This window comes from Anabrus simplex, chromosome 5 (genome assembly GCF_040414725.1).
Source record: "Anabrus simplex isolate iqAnaSimp1 chromosome 5, ASM4041472v1, whole genome shotgun sequence".
Taxonomy (NCBI): Eukaryota; Metazoa; Arthropoda; class Insecta; order Orthoptera; family Tettigoniidae; genus Anabrus; species Anabrus simplex.
The window spans coordinates 425,407,089-425,427,207 of NC_090269.1; the positions used below are offsets into that span (position 1 = coordinate 425,407,089).

At 39.8% G+C, this 20,119-nt stretch overlaps 1 protein-coding gene across 1 annotated transcript in view; it reads left to right on the forward strand.

Annotated features, from left to right (window-relative positions):
- The window catches only part of LOC136874603 (dual oxidase 1-like), a 335,200-nt gene that overhangs the window by 291,141 nt on the left and 23,940 nt on the right, over positions 1 to 20,119 (forward strand). Inside the window, exons 32-33 of the mRNA XM_068227874.1 lie at positions 12,487 to 12,642; positions 14,362 to 14,490. Coding sequence (XP_068083975.1) covers positions 12,487 to 12,642; positions 14,362 to 14,490 — 285 coding nt within the window. The remainder of the gene's footprint in view (positions 1 to 12,486; positions 12,643 to 14,361; positions 14,491 to 20,119) is intronic.

Here is a 20,119-nt window from a genome sequence, read left to right on the forward strand (position 1 = left end):
GAAATTTGGAAAGGGAATCACAGTCCAAGGAGAGGAAATCAAAACCTTGAGATTTGCCAAAGATATTGTTATTTTATCTGAGACTGCTGAAGATCTCGAGAAGTTGCTGAATGGTATGGATGAAGTCTTAGGTAAGGAGTACAAGATGAAAATAAATAAGTCCAAAACAAAAGTAATGGAGTGCAGTCGAACGAAGGCAGGTGATGTAGGAAATATTAGATTAGGAAACGAAGTCTTAAAGGAAGTAGATGAATATTGTTACTTGGGTAGTAAAATAACCAACGATGGCAGAAGTAAGGAGGACATAAAATGCAGACTAGCACAAGCAAGGAAGAGCTTTCTTAAGAAAAGAAATTTGCTCACTTCAAACATTGATATCGGAATTAGAAAGATGTTTTTGAAGACTTTTGTGTGGAGCGTGACATTGTATGGAAGTGAAACATGGATGATAACTAGCTCAGAAAGAAAGAGAATAGAAGCTTTTGAAATGTGGTGTTACAGAAGAATGCTGAAGGTGAGATGGATAGATCGAATCACGAATGAAGAGATACTGAATCAAATTGGTGAGAGGAGATCGATTTGGCTAAATTTGACGAGAAGAAGAGATAGAATGATAGGACACATCTTAAGACACCCAGGACTTGTTCAGTTGGTTTTTGAAGGAAGTGTAGGTGGCAAGAACGGTAGGGGTAGACCAAGGTATGAATATGACAAACAGATTAGAGCAGATGTAGGATGCAGTAGTTACGTAGAAATGAAAAGGTTAGCACAGGATAGGGTGGCATGTAGAGCTGCATCAAACCAGTCTATGGACTGATGACTCAAACACAACAACACAAATGCAAAATGTATAAAAGATGTTTTACTGTTTGTATGAATTTCTACAGGTCATACGGCAACACAGGGAAAACAACAGGTAGGGAATCTGCCACCTGGGCGACTGCCCTAAATGCAGATCAGTAGTGATTGATTGATTTCTGACATGGTCCAGTTTAATGAGTCCCATTGGCCATCGAAGCATCTTCCTTTCCATGACATACAGGCATCATTAACGTTTCTTTGTGACTGACCAACACTCCATCTCATACAATGCCACTGGACATACAATCATTCTGTAAATTTTCGATTTATGAATTGGGCATCTTTAGGTAGAAAAGAACTCCCGTAACCTGGGCCACTTCGTCCAGGCAACATTGACTCTGTTCCACGTATCTGGAAGTGTGGTACTATCCAAACAGATGGCCGATGCTTGGTTTTAGAGAGATCAACACCATCATGTTAACTGACCCATCATACTACTCTCTACATTGCAAGTACGCCATCTCCTTCAGATTGAGTCTCAAGCCATATTCATCGAGATGAGTTTTCCAGCATTGGATTAACTGATGTACTGTAAGTCTTGACAATTTTTACTGGCAACTGTTATATCATCAGCATAAACCAGTATCCAAGGGTGTGAAGTCTGCAGTTCCACAGCTATGGTGTCAAGGCACAGAATGAACAGTAGCAGAGGTAATAGAGATCCTTGATGAGCATCAACTTGTTAGAAGGCGTGGAGGTTCCTGCGGCACATCAAAATCAAAATCAAATCAAATCTCTTTATTTGCAAATGAGGTGTCTACCTCAGTGGCAAATGGTACACTAAAATACACTATTGTCAAGCACTAAATATTAAATTAACAAGAGAAGAAAATTTTCCTATAATACAATATTATACAATTTACGCTAACAATTTTTTCTATTAAACACACAGCTCATCCTTAATAAATTTATATTGTTTACAAAATTCTACTTATAATATCTCCTGTACTACTTACAAATATACTCAACTGACATACAGTATGTGGAATTACTTCAAATGATACTATACAAATGGTATAAGATTAAACTTTACATTGCATTTTTTTTTTTTTTTTTACCCATTCTGGAACCTAAGTAGCATAACGACCTGCTGCGTCTTAACCAGAGCCCCTTTTGCCACCACTTTTCAGAGTTCCTGAAGGGCCTTCACAGCTACCGTAGCGGTCTCAGGGCCCTCGAAGTCCCCACTGTACTTCACCCCTACAGGCAGTCCCCTACTTTGGCTGTCCAAACACATCAGACCTGGCTGGTAACATTATGATAAAGAATCTAGGTCATTGTCGGCTGCAACTCGTATCCAAGTAGGCATTTTCTTCAGCAGTTTACATGTTTACACTCAGGATGCTTTGTGAATATGTTTCATATGACTTAGTAGCCCAATCTTGGCATGAAACATACATGCACACAGATCACATGGAATAGCTGGGGAAGGGCAGGGCTGAGCTTGACAGAGCTTCTGTGCTTGTCGTTTATCCTTTTCACATCGTCGTCGTTCCTCTTCAAATATATATTGTATTGAAAAGGTGGGCCCTTTTGTCAATTTATTTCTTACTAGCAAATGTACCCATGCTTCGCTACGGTATTCTATATTGTATACGGATTTCTCCGTAAATTACTGTAAATGCAGTGAGTAAGACTATATTAGATTGCACCTACAAATGGACTTCACCATCACTCGACTCGTTGAGTGTTCTACATGGTTGATCCTGTGACATTTTCCTGTATCTCCTATATTTATGGGTTAGATTCAGTTATTCATTGAATGGGGTAAAATTTGGTCCAGTTTTCACATACTACTTTATTTTTTTTTATACTCATGTGACCCTGGAATCATAAAATTTTGCGAACATATGGCCACTGGTCATGTCAATGTGCATGCCCAATGTCATGATTGCATTCTTCCTATAAGTGTGTCAAACAACATACACGCTTAAAAAGTACATTAACTTGAACTCAAGAAATGCCGTACTATTTTACGAATAAGGGATAGAGATACGACAAAATGTCATAGGCCCAAAGTTGTAGATCTCTCCAAATTGAAACGCGATCTTTTGTGATAAGACTTATGGTTTAGCCACCAATTATTCCGAAAGGAAGGTCTGCACCGTCTTTAAAATTGCATCCATATTTCAATATTTTCCGGGGCCAAAAGTTATACATTTACATGGCCTGGAAGATGTATTTCCTCCAAGAAAAGATTGTCCAGGTTTCGAGATTAGCACTTGCATAAATACGGAGTAATTAAGGAAGAAAGTAATACAGTTGAGAAAGTTGAAATTAACAGAAAATAGGATTAATACTGAGGACAGCGGGATGAGTACAAATATGTAAATTCTAAGTGAATGTATTGGAAAATCAAATGCCCCTAAATAAATTATGCTGGTATGAGTTATGGATATAAGAAAGCTGTAACAGAGGAGAAATTTAGGTGCAGGGTTTCTTAGGTAAACAGATAAGAAGATGACTAATGGTGTTATTACTGCCATGGTAACCTGTAGGTTTGTTGTCGGTCTGTCGGTCACTCAGTGCAGAGCATGGTACCCGCAGAAAATAGTAAATTTCTCCGTCATTTGAAGAGTAAGGTAAATTATGAACATAACAAAAGTTGTTTATAATGAAGATGCGTTTCACATACGGCCTACGGAGTTTACAAAAAATCAGTAGTATAAGGGAAAAAGGAGGAATACCGTTCTGGTTTTCCTATAAACCCCCCGTCTATTCAAAGATTTTAACATGATATGCACATCGAAACCTTCCCCGGGATGAGTATAATCTAAATATGAAGTTTGGTTGAGATCTATCCAGCCGTTTTGCCGTGATGGTGGAACAAACAGACAAACAGACACAAAAAATAAAAATCACCGATTCGGTCTTGAGTTGACCTAAAACAGATAAATATCTGAAAAATTGGCAAAACAAATGAAATTACAGACAGCGGACCCTGTACAACTTTATTTATATAGATAAGCATGGACACGTCTAGCATTGCAGACCTTTATTTCGAGAGTTACTGCTTTGAAACTGTACGACATATCTACAAATGGACTTCACCATCAGACGCATCGTACAGCGTTCTACATGGCTGGTCCCATGACATCTTCTCGTATCTCCTATATTTATGGTTTGATTGAGTTAGAATCATTGAATGGGGTGGAATTTTGTACATTTTTCACATACTACTTTGTATTTTTGGTACTCATGTGACAGCTAGAATCACAAAATTTGGCTATCACATGGCCGCTGGTCATGTTAATGTGCGAGCCGAATGTCATGATTCTATCTTTCCTATAAGTGTGCCAAATGATAACATATATGTGTAAAAGTACAAAATTAACTTGAAATCGAGAAATACAACTCTATTTAACGTATAAGGGATAGAATTAGGACAAAAAGTCATACGACCAAAGTTGTAGATCTCTCCAAAATGAAAGGCGATTGTGCTTTCTGATTTGTGATACAACCTACCAATTAGCCACCAATTATCCCGAAATGAAGGTCTGCACTGTCGTTAAAATTGCATCCATATTTCGGTATTTTCTGGGGCCAAAAGTTATACATTTGCATAGCTTAGAATATTTCCTCAAAGAAAAGAGTGTCCAGCTTTCGGGATTAGCACTTGCATACATACGGAGTAATTAAGGAAGCAAAATAATACATCTAAGAAAGCTGACATTAAAAGAAAATGGATTACAACAGAGGGTAGCTGGATGATGACAAATATGTAAATACCAAGTGAATGTATTGGAAAATCAAATGCCCCTCAGTAAATTATGTTGGTGTGAGTTATGGATATAAGAAAACGGTAACAGAGGAGAAATTTAGGCGCAGGGATTCTTAGGTAAACAGATAAGAAGATGAGTAATGGTGTTATTACTTGAGCTATTCGAGGACGGTTATAACCTTGAACGATATTCCGCCATTATCCCGCAGAATGGCCAATTGACGCCTCTCTTGCCTTCTGCCCAAGGAACAACCATGAATTTAAAGGCATGATGAGGAAAATGGCAATACGTTACTTCCCTGCTGGCATACAGTCAGAGACGTTGCCATGGTAACCTGTAGGTTCGTTGTCGGTCTGCGGTCACTCAATGCAGAGCATGATACCCGCAGAAAATAGTAAATTTCATCGTCAATTGAAGAGTAAGGTAAATTATGAACATAACAAAAGTTGTTTATAATGAAGATGCGTTTCACATACAGTCCACGGAGTTTACAGAAAATCAATAGTATAAGAGAAAATGGAGTAAAACCGTTCTGGTTTTCCTATAAACCCCCCGTCTATTCAAAGATTTTAATATCATATGCATATCAAAACCTTCCTTGGTATGAGTATAATCTAAATATGAAGTTTGGTTGAGATCCATCCAGCCGTTTCACCGTGATGGTGGAACAAACAGACAAACAGACACGAAAAATAAAAACCACCGATTCGGTCTTGAGTTGACCTAAAACGGATAAATATCTGAAAAATTGGTAAAACAAACAAAATTACAGACAGCAGACCCCCTACAAATTTATATAGATATCCTCAAACATCATAACTAGTGTAGAAACAGTGTGGTGCCAAAGTGTAGATTCTTAGCTTTTCCCAGGATTGAGTGTTAAATCCAGCTCTTTTTATAGTATGCTTTAGTTGACCCTTGAAATGCCTCAGAGGGGCTCCATGAAGTCTTGTGCCAGAGCAGAGTTCACCATACAGGAGATAACGAGGAAGCCTGACTTCACTCATGCGATGGATGCGCCCTATCCATCTGAGACGGTGGCCAATGATGATAGTCTCAATGTTTATAGTGTACCGTTCCCGTCTGAAATACAGTCTACCGAGCTCGATAGCTGCAGTCGCTTAAATGCGGCCAGTATCCAGTATTCGGGAGATAGTAGGTTCGAACCCCACTGTCGGCAGCCCTGAAAATGGTTTTCCGTGGTTTCCCATTTTCACACCAGGCAAATGCTGGGGCTGTACCTTAATTAAGGCCACGGCCGCTTCCTTCCCACTCCTAGCCCTTTCCTGTCCCATCGTCGCCATAAGACCTATCTGTGTCGGTGCGACGTAAAGCAACTAGCAAAAAAAAAAAAAAAGAAATACAGTCTACCGGCGCCAATCGGAGAGCTGCGTGTTCGGTTCTTAAAAAAATTGATCGGGCTAAAATAAATTAAAAATCTCAGGATAAAATAAATACCATGGGTATATGAACGGGAAACAGTATCATATTTCCAAAATAAAATACAAAATAAAGGGGTAAGATGGATTTATTGACTAATAAATATTATTGAACTTTGAGATAAACAAAAAAAATGGAAAATGATTAAATTATGGCTCAAATAAATGCCAAAAAAATTAATATGTGCCGGGCACATAATTAACATAAATTACACCAATTTACAAAAGACGGGCAAAGTCCCGTTTCAAAATGAAAACATTTACAAAATAAACGCAACGACCTGGGGAAGAAATTCACACTTCGCTTCGACTTACGCAGTTAAATTCATTTTAACGCATCCTGACGGATATCATTTAAATTATAATTACAGGACATACCGCGACAGAATAAAATTATGCTAAATCCGATCCATAATAAAACTATATGTACATCACTTAGCATCAAATCAATATTTCAGGGACCTTAGCTTACATCTACACTGAATTTACTTAACAGACCGTTCTGTTATAAATTGGATGGCTTAGAAGCCTGCTTCCCCAATAGAATGAGTTTCGGACTCATATTTAAGAACAAATCTTTTCAACGCTGGCCATGACATAATCAACAACAATCCAAGTAACACAAATTAATACAAAATACACTCTCGGAGAAACCTGTAATGACATGCAATAAAAAAATAATATCATCTGTGTATTCAATATCTAAAATATAAACAATAAGATACTAGACTCCTTCATATAAAAAGAACACCGAACTCCAGGCTCAGCTATCCGTCTGTTGATCTTTCACTAGCACGCTGTAATATAAATCACGGAACACTTCTAATGCGCCAGCTATGAAACACCTTACTTCGCCAGAAAAGACTCTAACTAATTGGTTTGGTAAATCTTGCCTGAGAAATTTTAATATATTTGAAAACATAAATTACGCTGCCATTCACTTCTCTGTTCATTTAATTAACGCAAGGCCTCGAACTCACACTAAAGAGCCAATACACATTCCTATGGCCTTAACTACATATTCCAATATAACACAGCTTGCAGATATGATACTCAACACATCTGGCCTAACACTTTGGGGTCCGTGAGTTCGATTCTCACAATCATAATGAACACTTGAGGCAAATCAAACCTCTCTCTTTTCATGCAGCTGACACCATTATATCTTTCCGATATTCACTTCCAGGCACGACCGTCCTGTAATAACACATTGTAATCTCAGTTTCAGGCTAATCTTGCCTTTTTCTCGTAAAAACATAACTCAATACCAATTAGCTAGTTCTCTCTGCGGATCTAGAAGATATTAGTTCGACGGTGCACTTTTACGTTGGTCATCACTGCCATGTACTCCTATAAACGTGCTACATGCAGGAAAAAAAATACCTTGCTAAATTTTATTCCCAGACCAAACTTTAGGCTGTGTAGCCTTCATACTAAAAGAGTCTACATCTTGTACCAAAATGGAATACACAGTTACCTTTAGACATATATATCCTCATCTACACCTAATCATTTCCCTCTTTCCCATCTTATAAAAAAGGAAATAAAGTAAAATATAAAAATCAGGGTTCCAAACATGCATTTCCCTGAAACATGACACTAATCTATAAAAATACAACATAGCTCAGTCACAACAAGACTGACATTTACATTTACATTACATTACACTGGGATCGAATTAGCCTAATTCCTTCTATCTAAGCATGCCTATAATTAAAAATGAACTTAACTGGTAGCGTCTCAGTTTCTTCATGATTCCAGGCCACAGCGTCCAGCAAATTACGCCATTATTGCACCAAACTGCATGGCGTTATCAAATACTCTGCAAGTCTTTTCTTCTCTCTTCATCATTATGTAATAGTGCTTCGCACACACCATTTAATTGTACCGATACGATGACGACGGTTCGTACAAGTTCTTCGCGAAACCGAACGCGTACCGGACACGGTATTTGCACAAACCGTATGCAAATTAAGCATACACGGGTACGGAAATATCAACAGTAACTATCGTTTTATTGATATTATCCCGTGTCACCACCGCACTTTGACATACATGATACCTGATATTATTTATATAGCAAAGGTAATTGCTCTGTTAATATACTATGCACACTCGTAACTGCAATCTATCACTTGCATTCATGTAATGCATATTTTCATAAAGGAAAACGTTTCAGCTTCACAAATTGACTACTTATATGTTCAAACTGGTCACTTAAAAAAAAGGTTACTTTCCTATACCACTGGCTTAATATCAAAAACACCGACCCGCACGGTTCACACTTCAAAAGCAGAGTGACTTCCCATGTCCAGAGGCTACTATATACACCAAGCTCCCGGTATTAGTCATGTCTTAGGGGATTCCACTGGCGTGATGACGTTACTGCTCACCCACTACTCTACAAAGCGCTGATTCAATAAAAATATGTTAATTACTTTATTAATTCAAATTAAGTATTGCAACTGTCTACAGGTAGTTCTTTTAATGTTTAACTGGCTTCTATTTCATATTAAAACCGTGGAGTATAGCTTTATAACAAATTGCCTAATAAAATAAAGAGTAGTGCAGCACTGTAAATTTAGAAGTTGGTAAGACTGACTTAATTTGTTTTGTAAATCCCTTCATTCTGCCAATTCACTTCCAGGGCTGTGATTGGTCCTTTTATAATCGGCCGCTCTCAAACACTCTCGTGCATCCCCGGTTGAATCATACGGAATACCCGAGTTATTCACTGTCGCTATGCATAGGTAAGAAGCTATTACTGATGTCACGCGATGACGGAATACTGCATTACGCAACTTCTAGGTCGCATCATGACTCTTGTATTAGATGCACAATGTTACACCATATTATATAATTAATATTTGGGGCATATATGATATGGCACAATAGCATGCGCTTTCTCAAGAACTTAAAGGTTGGTGACACGGTCCTCCCATTTGATGTTCAAGATGGATCTAAGATTTTGCAGATGGAAGTGCTCTAGCTTTTTGATATCCTGACGGTAGAGGGTCTAAGTTTCACAACCATAAAACAGTGTTCATATGACAACAGCATGATGAACAATGATCTTGGTGTGCATTATAAGATCCTTATTCATGAAGACATGACGGGATAAATGTCCAAATGCTGAGTGGGCAGCACCCATTCTGGGTACATCATATATAAACTTCTGGTTTTGCAGACATCCTAAGTGCATGCCAGATATGGTTGTGTGGCACTCTGAAAAGCACCTTTTTTTTTTTTTTTTTTTTTTTTTTAAGACCCAAGAAACCCAAGTGAATTGTTCTCTGTTTTTCATGGTATTGTTCCATTAGAAGGCGTAGGATATATATAGTATTGGTAGTTTCTTTGCCTTTTATAAAACCACATTGATTTGGGATCAACTAGGTCACGAAGCAGAACACATTCGAAGATATTCATTGAGTGACCTAGTATGCAAATTGGACGGTACCTGGAACAGTCCACGACATCCATATTGGAACTGTAATGCTACTAAGCTAGATGGGAGGGGCTTTGTTTTCATCAATAATTCGGGAGAATAAATCTGAAAGAAACTGAGCAACTTCCACACATCAGCTGGAAGATCATCTGCTCCAGTCACCTTTCCATTGTTCATTTTATTGATAGTGGTGTCTACTTCATCAGCAGTGATGGGTTGGGCAGAGCCAAACGAAGGTTCTGTTGGGTTTTTACGTTGCACTGAGACAGATACGTCTTATGGTGGCGATGGGATAGGAAAGGCCTAGGAGTGGGAAGGAAGTGACTGTGGCCTTACTTACAGCATTTGCCTCGTGTGAAAATGGGAAACCACAGGGCTGCCAACGGTGGGGTTCGAACCCACTTGTGTGTTTGGTATTGGAAGATGAGGAAATTCATCATTGCAAATTTTCTCAAAATGCCTCCTCCAACAGCTGAGGATGTCTTTAATGTTATGACTTGCCCAATGTCCTGCATGGAGTGGTCGCGATTCCTTGCCACCTGGTAGAGCTTCTGAGTGCACTCTGCAGTGCCCAGATGATCCTCGTCTACCATGTATACAAACAGACAAAGAAAGAGAGAGAGAGAGTGGGGGGTGGGGAGAACAGACAGAGAGGAGTGACTTACCATGCAAGCATGCGTAGATAGAGTACATATGAAAGAAAGACAAGGCTTCATAATTTTCAGCTGCAGCCTTTGTCGGCCTTCTCCATATGTGAACTGTTTCGCAGAAAGCAACTTAAAGTTGGATTTTTCATTTTCAGTTTTTGTAGTTCTAAAATTGGCATAAGTTACAGAGCATTTTAAAAAAGAGTTCATGCTTCTAGTTGCAATATTTCATAAGATATTATTGTCTGTTACTATTAAGAAAAATGTATTTTGAGAAAAGTGCAGTTACGGTTTTCACTAATTTTCTTACCAATTGTACAAAGTTCTCATGACATCAAGTGGCAAAGATTCAAACTGCTGTTGTTAAACTTAACCGTAATGGGTATTTGTAATTGCTCCTATACTGACTTGTCTAAAATTATTAAAAACTATGTAAAATAGTATATGTATTTTAAATAGTTTTTAATAGACTCAAACTGCTGCGTAACTTAGTTTGTTAAGAAACCCAATAGGTAGCATAAGAAGTCAAAACACAGAAATGCAATTTTTACACCCCAGACACCTTTGTTCAGCTTTGACGAAAAATTTCCATTGCCAACGTTGGGTCCCTTTCCGCGCTGCGGGTCACTTACTTTTTCTATATACACTGAAGAAAATGGAAATTGCAGCACCCAGAAGGAGTGGTGCTACATTGCTGCAATTAAACATCAGTTGTGATTCGATGATTACACTTTCAGGTCCTTCTGACCGCAAGTTTGGACAACAATCAATACAGGATTTGCCCACCACGAGCTGCAATACATTGATGAATTTGTTGAGGCATGGAGTCAATAATGCCCTGGACTGCTTCCTGAGGAATTGTGGCCCATACTTGCTGCACTGCACGGGTCAGTTGTTCCAGAGTTGTGGGTGGCTGAGGACGGTTGGCCAGTTGTCGACCCATCATGTCCCACACATGCTCAATAGGACTGAGGTCCAGGGCCATTCTAAGGTTGTGATGTCGTGGATAGCTTCTCTGGAGATGCGTGCAGTGTGAACCTGGGTATTGTCCTGCTGAAACATCCCATTAGCAATGTTCGCCATCATAGGGACAACCACTGGATTGAGTACCCTATCAACGTACTGTCGAGCAGTCATAGTGCCCTCAACAAGCACTAATTGTGATTTCACATTAAAGCCAATAGCTCCCCAGACCATAATGCTTGGTGTTGGCCCTGTGTGCCTCTCGACAATAAGATCTGAGCGGCCCCTCTCCCCGGTACATCGGCGCACACAATTCCGGCGATCACTGCAGGCAAGACAGAAGCGCGATTCATCACTAAAGATGACCCTATGCCATTCATCGACCCACGTTGATCTTTCTCGACATAGGCCAGCCTTACACGTCGCTTTTGTGGGGTCAATGGAATACCTTCTGCAGGGACATGGGCTCGTAAGCCAGCTGCACGCAGGCGATTACCAACTGTTTTTTGTGTAACGTGGGGTGCCACAGCTGCTCGAATTTGCGCTGCTGTTGCCTGGGGTTCCATCTGGGCCATCCGAATGATGCGGCGATCCTCTCTCACAGTTGTCTGTTGCGCTGGGCCTGTGCCAGGTCTACAAGTGTGGGTACCTTCATTTGACCACTGCTGCCATACATGTTGTACTGTAGATGCCTGTCGGCCAATACGTGCAGCGACAGTCCTTAGCGACAATCCAGCCTCACACAGACCAATTATCCGAGCCCTCTGAAATGGTGACTGTTGTTGATAGCATGCTCTTCTCTGTCGTCGAGGCATGTTTGACAGGGAACACTTCACTGCACAGACTGCAAGTCAATTACGCTACACCAGAGTCCGTATACCGGAGTTGATTCCTCCGCAACCAATCACGTGGGGAGACCTGTAACAACAATCAAATGGGTCTGAAACTTTGATCGTTTACATACCTACATGGCATCGTTCCATATCTTGAAAATCAATACAAATGACCATTGCCTTCATGGCGTTGCAATTTCTATTTTCTTAAGTGTATACTGTATGTGTACTTACCTCCTGTTAGTTTTCTTACCTATCCTCTTCAGTCCCGAGCCTATTGATGCATTCAATGTGTTATATTTTGCTCAAATAATTTTTAAAAATTCACCATAGAAAATTAGTGTCTTTCACTAAGTTGTTTTATTCGTGTAGCATATATGCTACATCAGGACTCAGAGTTGACTTTCCTACCATTATTACTTTTTTCCTTAAATTATTTTGTTTTATTGTAAGTAGACAAAACCACATGTAGAGCATATGCTACATACGGACTGAGGAGGCTATACCTAACTGTTAAATATTCTTACTTCCATCATTCTCGGATAATGCATGTAAAACTAAATAATATTTTTACAGGTTTACTTCTTGTGGATTACAAAAACTCAGAAGCATTTTGAGTGGCTTGTGGACATTTTGCGTGAACTGGAGAACACTGACGATGCAAACACTGTATCTGTGCACTTGTTTATCACCCAGTTCTATGAGAAATTTGATCTACGGACTATATTACTCGTAAGTACAAACTCTCCTTGCTGATATAAACCTTATGATCAGATTAACAGTTTTGCCTGTCGTTGACATGAAAATCACTTCATACTTGTATGATTACATATTTATTATTGGAAATAGGACATGTCAATAAGCAATTCATGTTAATGAAGAAATGACACAGCTGTTCGCTTCTTGTAATTGACAGTTTGCTTTCAGAGAGTGGTGGGTTCAAAGCAGCCTTGAAATGGTTTTACATAGTTTCACGTTTACACAGCAGGTAAATAATTGAGCTGTACTTCAATTAACGCTATGGCTAACTAGCCCTTTCCCACTCCATCACCAAAAACCCTGTATGTGGATGTGAAATTAAACTAAAACCAAAAAAGAAAATTGCATCATGATATCGGTGAATAGAGCTTTCATTGGTGATGTCAGTAACAAATCCTTGACTGAACTTTTTTCAGAGTATAGCAAGAAATGTAACTGAACTATGAACAAACTCCAGATAAAGTACAGCTGGTAGGAGAAAATCAGTTCTGTAAGAATGTATTTAGTGTAGAGCTTTTTGTGCCAAGAGTGTCCAAAGTTATGTTTAGCTTCCTTGGTGCAGGTCTTTCTATTTGACAGCCATGGGGCAACCAGCACCTCTGGGTGTGAGATGATGATGACGATGAGGTCGGGACAGTACACATCTCATATTTACCTGACAACATTAATTAAAACTCAGCTATGGATGCCCAAGATTTATAGAGTTTACTCTGCCGTCTGGTAGGCCAGAACGAGATTTCTAAATTGATGAACAGACAGCGAGATTGCGTCAAATTGAAATGCCTGCACACGGTAGTTGAGACCATACAATCTATGGTGACACATTTGGTATTTATCCAAGAAAATGAACTACATCTCGGCCACAAGTTGTTCCACCAATTTCCAGTTTCTCTATCATCTGGAATGTCAAATTAACACTGGCGGCCTAAATTTGTATCATATCAAAACATGAAACTTTGTTCAAAGAAGCCTTTCCTAAATTCCAGGAAAAGGACTGGATGACAACGGAACTGACTGTTGACTAGCTGTCTGCTGTTTGGAATTGCAGACCTGGAATTCTGTTTACTAAGAGAGCCATGCCTTTTAAGAACACCTAATTCCTGAAGTGAAGAAAAAACTTAGTCTGTTAAAGACAGCCCTTGTCATAATATTTGCAGGCATGTCTTCAAACCTATAGGTGCTCGATATTGTTTAGAATCAATGTTCAAACTTGTTCAAAGATTACCTGCAAAAACAGTTGCATCAACTCAGTCAGGTTTTATGGCGATGATGGGAGATAATTGGGCTAGGACTGAGAAAGGAGCAAACATGCCTTTAATTAAGAAACAGTCACAACAACATTTGCCCTGTTTAAAATAGGAAACCACAGATAACCTTCTTCAGGGCTGCTAACAGCAGGCTTTGAATTCACCATTTGAATGCAAGCTCAGAGCTATGACACCCAAATCAGTCCAAAAACATTATTCAGTTTGGTGTCTACAAGGAGACGCATTGTCTATTATGATTAAGAAGTCATTGATCGTTTTTCTGTACGAGTAATTGTCGCTCATCATCAAGGGGTTCGGTTTGAATGCACTTGATGGCAGCGAGGACGATGTATTGCAGGAAGGTGATAGGAGAGGATGATAGACATCTTTCCTGATATCATCATTTAAGGATATTATAATATTGTGTTTTTCTTTTTACTGGCAGTATATCTGCGAGCATCACTTCCAGCGCGTCAGCAACCGCTCACTTTTGACCGGCTTAAAAGCTGTTACCCATTTTGGAAAACCACAATTCTTGCACTTCTTCACATCAATCCAGTCAATTTATCCTCAGGTAAGATATTCATACGCCTTTGCTGGCGAGACATAGTGTTTACATTGTTTTCTGGTATGGACTATTACCGGGCGAGTTGGCCGTGCAGTTAGGAGCGCACAGCTGTGAGCTCGCATCCGGGAGATAGTGGGTTCGAACCCCACTGTCGGCAACCCTGAAGATGGTTTCCGTGGTTTCCCATTTTCACACCAGGCAAATGCTGGGGCTGTACCTTAATTAAGACCACGGCTGCTTCCTTCTAACTTCTAGGCCTTTCCTATACCATCGTCGCCATAAGACCTATCTGTGTCGGTGTGACGTAAAATCCCTAGTAGAAGTTTATGACCTAAAGAACTACAAAATATACTAGTAAATACATGCTAAACACTAGCTAAACATGACCTTGAAAAGGTAAAATATGACTGAAGTCATTTAGGGATGGGTAGCAAGTATTATATTATTACTAGCATTAAATGTGCCAAAAAGTGATTAGCGATGATACAGCTGACACATTTAATCACACAAACTGACAGAGCTGCAGTAGGTATGTTAAAACTTTATACATTTATTCAGTAGCCCTGAGGCGGAGTTACCACTCTGTTTTTTTTTTTTTTTAACACGTTGACTGCCAGGACACATAGCAAGAAATGTCCCGGTGGCCAAAGCATTTTTTTCTACTATGCATGTAGTAAATAAGCCTTAAAGCAAATTTCGAAGTGATATTTCACTTAAGTGTTCAATGTACGTACGAAATACAATAAAAATTATCAGCACCCCGAGGTACCGCCGTGGCCCCACAGAAAAGTTCACTGCATGGTTTTGCCTAGACAGCCAGAGCGGTACAGTCTAGCGGTACCAGAAGCTTCCATCGCTTGATAGTACACATTGTAGATAACAGAGCGTGCCACGATTTGTTTACCTGCGCGTAGGACTACAATCGCAAGGCACTCATTCTTTTACAGTACGGTGTGTGTGAAATACTTGCGAGATATTTCTAAGTTATTTTACCAGTGAACGGAGAGGTTAGTTATAAAAATGAAACCGTTTTCTTCTCGAACTCGGAAGATAATGACGCTAGCCCTTCAGTATGAGATCTCTGGTAAGTAGTGTCCATGTCAAACTGATCTATTGCGTTTTGCAACACCAAAAACTCTTCACCAAATTAAATTTGAAATATATTTATTTCCTGTTTACTCCTCGCCAAATGCTCAACGGTAATGTAAAATTTTGCTATGTTGTCAATGAATGTTGTCAATTTAGAAAATACAAATACGCTCGTTTTTACGCTATATTTATTGCGATAACCGTAGAAATCAGCTCAGGTATGGGTGCAACAATTTGGAAGGAATCAGTGTGGCCTATTGTTTAGGTAAGCATAAGCTTGGGGTGAAAATGGGAAATCACAGAAATCCCTAACCAGGTTTCCCAACAGTAGTATTCACGGCCACGATCTCCAAAATCTTGAGCTTGCGAGTTAGCTAACCCGGCATACCTAAGCGCATGGCTAAACTGACTGGACAATTACTCAAATATTGCCAATAAAAGGAGGTTGGATTAATAAAAAAATAAAGACTGTATTTTGGAAACCAAGCACGTCAGGATTTGCTCCGAGGCCATAGAGGTACGCTACCATAGCGAATTCAACGGCTCAGTGGTCCACCGGCCCGGCAGGGAAAGTCAAATAGCAACACCTGTCAGCTGTACTTTGTACCTCCGTGGCCTCGTGAGACACTCACTCAGCGGTACAATGTACCGCTCTGGCAGCCAACGTGTTAAAGTTGTGGTATCAGGCATATTGGTATCTCTTGGCGTACGTTCATACAGCATCTCTTTCTTGGAATCATGTCCTGTAAACCTGCCACCTATCTGGTTCAGGGAAAGAAAGAAAAATCCCTCTACTATGGTATTTGGAAATGCTGGGTTTGAAACTGGATGCAGATAAGGTGTGCCTTGTTAAAAGCAATGCCTGAAAATGCTAAAAAGATAACCAAATATGACCTCATAAGGAGAAGGAGAGCGATAGAAGTAAAATGCAAGCAGTCGAAATAAGTTTCAGAAGTGTCGAGTAGGTTTAACAAGAATGGACAGAGTAAGAAATGAGAGCGTTTGGGAAATGGTAAATGAGGTACCCTGACAGGAAAAGATAGGAAAATCAAGGCTGCAGTGATATGGGCATATTAAGAGAATGGGAGAAGAGACGATACCAAGAAATGTGTTAGAAATGGAGTTGAAGGGAAGAAAACCTAGAGGAAGACTGAGGGACACATGCCTGAAAGGTGTGATTAAGAACATCAAGGCAAGAGGAGAGAACTGGACTACAGTGAGAGAAGTAGTGGATGGACAGAAAACGATGGAGAGGCATATGTTCTGAGCAGACTCAGCCTGTGGTTGGAAACTGCTCCAGATAATGGGCAAAATATGACCAAAACAATAAAAATGGTCAAAATATTCATTTACTCATATATGCAACATAAAATTGCTTTAAATGGGATCAGGGACCTATCATTCAGTTATTTTTCAGATTATGGGTAAAATGAACTCAGGAAAGAAGTATGACTTTTCCTTAATATCTGAACCTTACTGATGTGTAATAGCAACTGTTGGCTCAGGGAGGAAAGCAACAGGAAACTACCTCACTTCTCATTTACCCAGTATGCCTCTTCAGTGATGCCTAGGCCATCTATGACAGCTAATGGTAGAGCCGTTGAGGCTGAGAACTGAACGTACATACATACAAGGTAAAGCTTGGTACATAACGTTTTGCTATCACAACCAAATTTGACCTCGAAATACACTTTTAGCTATCAGATATTGACAAGTACATATACAGATGTTAAATACATTCCAATTCTATGTTGGATGGTCTGCCAACAGAATAAGAATACAGTACCGAGTCCACTAGTGTTTGGTACGCAGTTTTAATGTCTAGCATATATTATAGGGAGGGACTGCATTTATAAGCATTTATGAGCTATGAGTTTTAAGTAAATAAAATATAATAAAGTATGAGACCTCTGCAAATAACCTCAGCCTCTGTGGGTGAGGTTAACTTCCAAAAGTAACCAGGGGAACCCGACCCCTACAGAGTGTGTCCCCAGGTGGCGGATAGGGGAACCCTACAGTCTGTACGGCTGGTTGAAATACCCAATACAACCTGCGGACCAACGGGTAGTCCAATTCCTGGGGGCTTTAAAATACTGGGACACCCTCTCTCCAGGGGTCATAAATATGGAGGGCCCTTAGCCTGGGTTATAGGTGAAGTCCTCAACGGCATCTACAGTGGAGAAGATGACCTTCAGTACGGTGGAGATGGCGGAAGGGGCAAACCTTGCCTAGGGTTACTAGGTGAAAACTGGTCAACGGTCTCAATGGCGGATGAAGAGAAGAATCTCCCAACGGCAGAGAGGGCGGGTGAGCTACCTCCAAGAAACGAATCTTGGTTGAAGAACATAAAATTCCCCAGGCGTTTGTTCCCAGATTGGGCGGCCTGAGGTCAGCGTCTGTACCCCAGGTTAGGGGCAGCTGGAAGAAACCTCCAGGGCTCATAACCTTGGTTGTAAACTGGTGACTCAAGTAGTTACCCCAAACTCATGTTTATCGTTCATGGGAAAGTGTAATGTGAAACAAATTACCTCAGGTGCACCGTTGTGCACAAGCAGACATTCGGATTCTGGGGAGTCTGCAGGGTTACACAAAGACGAGTTGGAGCGTCTTGAAACCTCAAACAAAATCAAATGTAAATACCCAAATTTCATAGCCACCTTCAATGCTAATTCTCTTCTTAAAACTGGAAAGTTAAAACACCTTACGGACACTCTCAGAAATCATCGAATTATCATAATGGCACTTCAGGAGACCAGATATATAGATGAAAACAACTTCGACTCTGAAGGGTTCAGGATATACAAGGGAAAAGTTGGTCAAAGAGTCATGAAAAACATGCCACACCTAGGAACTGGCTTCATAATAAACAAGAATGTCCTGGATTCCATAGTCCAGTTTGAGTCCCAATCTGAAGGACTATCAACTTTGGTTTTCAAATCTACCAATAGAATATACACTATTGTGAATGCCCATGCCCCCATAAATGAGGACAACAGAAAGAACAAGGAAAAAGTGGAACTCTTTTGGGATCAGTTGGACGATGTCATCCAAAGGGTACCTGAAAAAACCGTCTCCCTGAATGTACCTCCCTATCACCCTTCCAAAAAAATTTCCTAACTTATACGTATCACTGCGATTTAAGTGAAGGCCATCACAACATCATACTAATGGGAGACTTCAACGCCCAGATAGGGAAGGAGAGAAAGTATCGACACGTAGTCGGGAAATATCCTGCGCATAACAGAACTAATCAAAATCGTGTCAGACTTATAGAGTTGTGCCAAGCCCACGGCATGATACTGAAATCGACAGCTTTTAAAAAGCTTCCTAGAAAACAAAAAACATGGATCTCACCAAATCCTAACTTGGGTGAATTTCAACTGGACCATGTGGCTATTAGACAGAAGTTCAATAGGGAAATACAAAATGTCAAAGTCCTCAGGGGAGCTAATTTAGACTCGGACCATTACATGTCGAAGATAAAGATCAAAATCATCCCCAGAAGGAGAGACAAGCAAACACACAAGCAAACGATACGACCCGGAGAAAATTTTAAATTCAAAAGAATACCATCTTGCGACAAAGGATATACACAAACAAAATTGGGATCAAATAAAACAGAACTTATTATCAAAAGCCGAAAAATTTGCCCCTATAACAAAAGTCAAAAAACATGCTTGGTGGTCGGAAGAATGTGACGATCTGTTGAAACAAAGGAAGGAAGAATGTGACGATCTGTTGAAACAAAGGAAGGAAGCATGACACAAATGGCAGTCGCAGCGAACAGAAAGCAATAGAGAAAATTTCTTGAATATCAGAAAGATGGTCAATAAGAAATTCTAAACAATTAAAAAAGGCTTACGAAAACCAGATGCTTATTCAAATAGATGACGACTTTACCAAAAACAAGACAAGAAGTTTCTACAAAATCTTTAAACAGAGAACAACGAAGTACAAGCCACCGACTATACAATTACGGGACAAGAATGGAAATATAGCACATAACAACACTGATAACTGCAGGATACTAACCGACTACTTTGAAAATCTCCTCAACTGTGAAAAGCCAGTAGAAAAAATGACATTTAATGTCTCAACAAATACCAATCCTGACTCACAGCCGCCAACCTTCGAGGAACTAGAAAAGATCATTTCCAGCCTTAAAAACAACAAAGCATCGGGAGAAAACCAGATCACAGCCGAACTTTGGAAGAATGCCAACAAGGAAGCAATAGAATTCCTACAAAAAGTTTTTGAAGAAATCTGGATCAAAGAAAGAATTCCAGAAGAATGGAAGATGGCCCTCATCCACCCAATCCACAAGAAGGGGGATAAAATGAACCCCAACAACTATAGAGGCATATCACTTTTGGATATTACATATAAGATATTCTCAAAGGCCTTACTTAATAGGACAGAACCACAGTTAGATCATCAGTTGGGTGAATATCAAACGGGATTCAGAAAGGGGAGATCCTGTTCAGAACAAATCCTGAACCTTAAAAATCTCATGGCATACCATAAATCTAGGGCAAAAACATACGTC